Raw genomic sequence first — 5,617 nt, 5'->3', positions numbered from 1 at the left:
TTTTTTGTGTAAGTGTGAGAGTGTTTTTGTTCACATGAGGCAAAAAACAATTTAATGTTAGCCTACTGAATATTTCCAATGTGAAATTAACTTATACTTGTGAACTTTCTTTTACTGTAAATACAGTTAAATAATGCATGTATTATTTGGTACAAAAAATTTTGGGGGAAATGAAAGTGTGAGAAATTAGAAATCTTGTTTGAAAATTAGATTATTTTAATACTCCAAAATTAACACTCCATCAATAAAATACATCACTTAATACAGGGGTTTTCAAACTGGGGTTCGGGGACCCTCAGGTGGTGCAAAGAGCGTTCAGAGAAAGTGAAAATAAATAAATAATGATAATAAAAAGAGATTAGGATTAAGATTTACAAAAATATAAAATTAAATAATTATAAAATACATACAATAAAGTAAATACAATACTTAAAGTAAATAGATTAACTACAAAATTAACTAAATATTGTCCAATATTTAGGCATATTTATAATATACATTTTTCACAGTTGATAGATACAAATAAAAATGTTTGATTAAAATATATACAAAATATTACAAATAAGTTAATTAGTAAATAAATAAAAGCAAAATATAGTAAAATACAGTGACAGTTCTAGAACAGTACAGTAGGCTACTAGAAATTATTATTATTTTTTAGGATGGGGTCCATCGCACGAGGGTGATCTACTGAAACCCCCGAATTAATAGACTTTTATTTTTTTTATTTTTTTTTACCTTATTGCCAGGAGGTGCAGTTCAGTCAGCGCGTCAGCGCAGGTTATGAAAGACAATCGCGGGTTTTCATTGGCTGCAGCTGCGGAAACTAAAGGTCTCACTATCGTCAGTTCATTCCCTCAACCAATCAGGCCGCCGCCTCTGCCCGTATACGTCAGCCTCCCTCTTGTCACAGCCAATCAGCGGCCATCCTCAGCCCTCAGACACCGTCTCCTCTTTTCTCGGCCAATGGTCCTATGTAAGGTTCTATTATATTAAAAGCGACGTTACTGCCAGCGCAGGTAGAAGGAGAGCTTCTCACAGGTGAGTCAACAACACGTCCGTGCTGAAATCTACACTCATATAATAGGATATTTGTTGAAATGTTCTTTAAAAAATAATAGAAATATTTGGGCTCTGTCATCTGCCCTAGTTAGAGTTACAGCAGAATAATGTAAACACGCGTTTCACATGGAAATAATGTAAACAAGCTGGATATTACTGTTGGACTACATAGCTGCATTTGTTGATTGGGAAATTATTTCAATAGATAGTTGCCTTTGAGAGAAAATAAAGTGCTTATGGGTAATGATTGTAATTGTGATTTAACAGACATGCACATGCAGTAATATGAACAAAATGCCTAATAGTGTCTATGTAATCTTTACGCATTTGTGTATTTATGATTATTTATTTATTGTTATGCAACCAGACCAGCTTATTTTGTCTATTCTGGCTACCAAAATATTATCATCCATATTTAATAATTCAGATATTATCTGAAATCTCGCCGTTAAAATGTGTTAATTTTAAAATTCTATTTTATTTGTCAACAAAAATGTGCATAATTTAGAAGTATATAAATTAGTTTAAATTGGAAAGCTTGCATAACTTCTATGAATAATGACAAGCAACATCTGGGTGTAACCAGAGAACAAACTCAACTCGACTTGACTTTGAATTCAAGTTGAACTCATCTTTGGATCTATATATATAGAGAGAGAGAATAAAATAAAGAAAAAATTGAAATAAATATAAAAAATTGACTTGGAAAAAACTTGAGACTTGATTTAGAAACTGACCTATGACTTGAAAGACTTGGACTAGTGTCAAAATACTTGATTTTGGACTCTCTGTCAGAGGCTTATGAACATATATTGTAACATATATTAATATTTTGGTGTAACCCTGTACTGTCATGATGCAGTTTTTCCATATGAACTACCTACCTGTATTTCAGGCAAGCCTCACTCTGAGATTGATAACTGAGTGTCTTTGTTCATGTCATGTGTTTATAGTTACTCATTTGGAGAGTCCCACTGACTCGCTGCCATGGAGGTGAACGGCACAGCCAACATTCTGTCTTCTGCATATATGGCGGTGGAATATGTGGATTCATTTCTTCCAGAAAATCCACTACAGGAACCTCTGGAGCACGCGTGGAACCACATGCTGCAGAACTACAGCAAATTCCAGATCGCCACCTGGGGCTCGCTCATCGTCCATGAACTCATCTATTTCCTGTTCTGCCTGCCTGGATTTATCTTTCAGTTCCTCCCTTTCATGCAGAAGTTCAAAATCCAACCGGTACGTGGAATCAAAGGATTTATTATTTTAAATTGAACATTTATATATTTTTTTCTTGTTAAAAATATTGTTTTTATTAACTTTTCATATTTGTTTTTGTTGTTGTGCTTGCAGGATAAACCAGAGACATGGGAGAAACAATGGAAGTGCTTTAAAATGCTGCTGTTTAATCACTTCTGTATCCAGCTACCGCTCATCTGTGGAACATTTTACTTTACTGAGTTCTTCAGCATCCCTTATGACTGGGACTCCATGCCTCGCTGGTGAGAACAGCTCTCTCACTTTATAAAGTGATTCAAATATGAAGAATTCTGTGTTAATAGGTCTATGAAGTAACAGTCAGAGTCCTGAGGTTGTTCTGCAGCTTTACCGAAATCTTTTTTTGAAGCAAGTGGGCCTTGTTTTCATTTTTATAATCTCTCTCACCATCTCAGGCCTTCTTTATTGGCCCAGTGTTTTGGTTGTGCAGTAATTGAGGACACATGGCATTACTTCCTCCACCGAGCCCTACATCATCGCAGAATCTACAAGTACATTCATAAAGTCCATCATGACTTCACTGTAAGTTACTCGCATTCTCACAAATGCACACACATTGTGCAGATGAAGGGAAACTATAAGACAGCCAAGATAGGCTTGCAGAAGTAGTTTAAATTAAACTTTTTGGTGAATTCATACTATTACATGTTCTTTTCTGTTAGTTCTACATTGTATTATAATTAATATTTTCAATCTATATACGTATGTATATATATATTTGCTGAAGGCCTGTTTACACGATAACTATAACAATAATGATTAAAGTATAGTTCTAAAAATAGTTCTAAATATAAAAGAGAGTCCACACCACAAATATAACAATAACGGCACAGAGAAACAATATGGTTAGAATAACTTTCACAAGGATTTTGGTAACACTTTCAACATTCTGTTGACTATAAGTAACTTTGCAACTACATGTCATCTTACTCTCATTAGAGTATTAGTAGACTGTCTGGTTAATATCGGCTAACTCTTTATTGTGATGCTCCCCAAAAGACATTCTAATGACTATAAGCAACTTTGCAAGTACATGTCAACTTATTCTAACCCTACCAGTCTACTAATACTCTACTAACAGAGTTAGTAGACATGTAGGTGTAACGTTACTTATAGACAACAGAATGTGTTTAAGGGACCATCAAAATAAAGTGAAACGAGGATTTTTTCCCAGATGATTAACGAAAGAAACATTGACAGCCAATCAGAATCTATCCTGCTTTTTAGACCTTATGTAGCCACGCCCCTTTCCAGCGCTGCGCTCGTTGTCTTTTGTCTTCCGGTCTGTATTTTCACAGAGATCTTGCGTATTTATGAATGAACGGCTCGTTTTAAAATCTTCCCGGTCTACTGACATTTGTTAAGACATCTGCTTTAAACATTACAATCCTCATGCTAACTTTCGTTAACTTTACATGAAGTAAATCCACTTCAAAAGCGAATTACTCCTGGACAGCAATGCCATAGAAATATACACGACCGCAAAAACGGAAGTTAAAAGACAATATTGTAAAGATGTCTGCGCCCTTGTTTCTCTGGCGCATAAGGTCTATAGAGCTCGAGCATGCATCACATGCCTATAAACACAACCTTTTTTTATCCATCAGCGTGGACGCTTAGATAGTTATCGCTATCTTTATAGCTATAGTTCTTGGTGTGAACGTGCCTTAACTCTTAATTTTTATTTCCTTTTTGTCTTAATAATGATAGTTGATCTACCATATTTTTCACTGTATGTGTGTTAGGCTCCATTTGGCATGCAGGCAGAATATGCCCACCCTGCTGAGACTTTGATTCTGGGTGCTGGATTCTTCATCGGCATCATGGTCTTCTGCAATCACATGATTTTGCTCTGGGCCTGGGTCACTTTCCGGCTGCTTGAAACCATTGATGTTCACAGGTGAGCTCAGGACGCACAATGCAATTGAATGTGGACGTGCCATGGTCTGGATCAGTACATTTGATAATGTCAACACTGTGATGCTGATATTAACTTATTGCAACGCTATATCACAAATGTATTCATTTGATACACTACATGAAGTACTAGAAGTATGTGGACAAACCGCCTTCTAATTTAGTTTGGCTATAACAGTAATTCTAGGATTTTTATATGATTAAACTATTTTTTGTGTGGAAATATGTCCTGGTAAAAATATTTTATAATACTTTTTTGATCATGTCATTTATCTTTATAGTATGTATGTGTTTTGTTCTCTCTTTAGTGGTTACGACATTCCTCTGAACCCCCTGCATTTGATTCCATTCTATGCTGGAGCTCGTTTCCATGACTTCCACCATATGAATTTTGTTGGCAACTATGGATCTACATTCACCTGGTGGGACAGACTTTTCAACACCGATTCCCAGTTTAACAAACATTACACACATCATAAAGCTGTGAAGAGCGACTGATTGACAGATATTTCTCTCACATACACTGATGGTTCATCATCATCTAGAATGATCTATCTCTCATGGACTCTTGTGTGGGATTTGGTTGGTCTGATGCTTTTGCATTACCTCCCCCTGCACACACTCACTGTAAAGTATTTAAAATTGGACTGAATGGATTCATATCAATGCCAGCTTCTTACAGCAATGTGCCTTTGAAAAGGGAAAACACCCCCCCCCCACAAACATCATTAAACCAACCGATCACAATACTCCAACGGACTGGTTGTTAGGAATGAAAGGATGGCAGCCTTTGTTCTGTGCTCTCAATTATCATAAATATTAATCTGTCTTAAGTAATGAAAACACCATTCCTCAAAAGCACTTTACTTTCACCTTAACAATGACACAATATTTTAAAATCTTATTTTTTTAATGGCTTTTTTTTTTTTTTTTTTTTGCCTTTCTTGATTTTTTGAAAAATTCCTGTAAAGATTTTATAACTTTCATCAGTGACCAACCATAGCATATAAATACGGCTTGGAAGGGTTTTGGGGAAAAAAGAGATAATTGAGGTGTTTGCTTGTTAATTTGAATGCAACTTAATAAAAACAACGTAACAGAAACGCTGACTCTGTGGTTGTGCTCTAGTAGAGGAACAGTGAGAGCTCTCAAACACTATCCCTATATGTGTTTTCATCACAATTTGACAACCCCCATCACTGATCATTGTACAAGTCAAGTGTCATATTACAGTACAGTCCCACAACAAAATATACATATTATTACAATATGTATTGTGTCATATGAGGAGCTAGACTGTCCGGTATACCGTATACATACTGTAATGTGTAGTGCCATATGTGGTGGGTAGACAGTT

At 35.6% G+C, this 5,617-nt stretch overlaps 1 protein-coding gene across 1 annotated transcript; it reads left to right on the top strand.

Annotated features, from left to right (window-relative positions):
* Window positions 1–921: 921 nt before the first annotated feature.
* Window positions 922–5,291, top strand: msmo1 (methylsterol monooxygenase 1). Its single transcript, XM_082164692.1, has 6 exons — window positions 922–1,041; window positions 2,016–2,304; window positions 2,419–2,567; window positions 2,739–2,865; window positions 4,089–4,243; window positions 4,569–5,291. Exons 2-6 carry the CDS (start codon window positions 2,050–2,052, stop codon window positions 4,756–4,758), a joined length of 876 nt encoding a protein of 291 aa, XP_082020818.1. The 5' UTR covers window positions 922–1,041; window positions 2,016–2,049; the 3' UTR covers window positions 4,759–5,291.
* The last annotated feature ends 326 nt before the right edge of the window (window positions 5,292–5,617 follow it).

Source organism: Leuciscus leuciscus, assembly GCF_965113295.1.
Source record: "Leuciscus leuciscus genome assembly, chromosome: 3".
NCBI lineage: Eukaryota > Metazoa > Chordata > Actinopteri > Cypriniformes > Leuciscidae > Leuciscus > Leuciscus leuciscus.
This window is presented reverse-complemented; position numbering and strand designations above follow the sequence as displayed.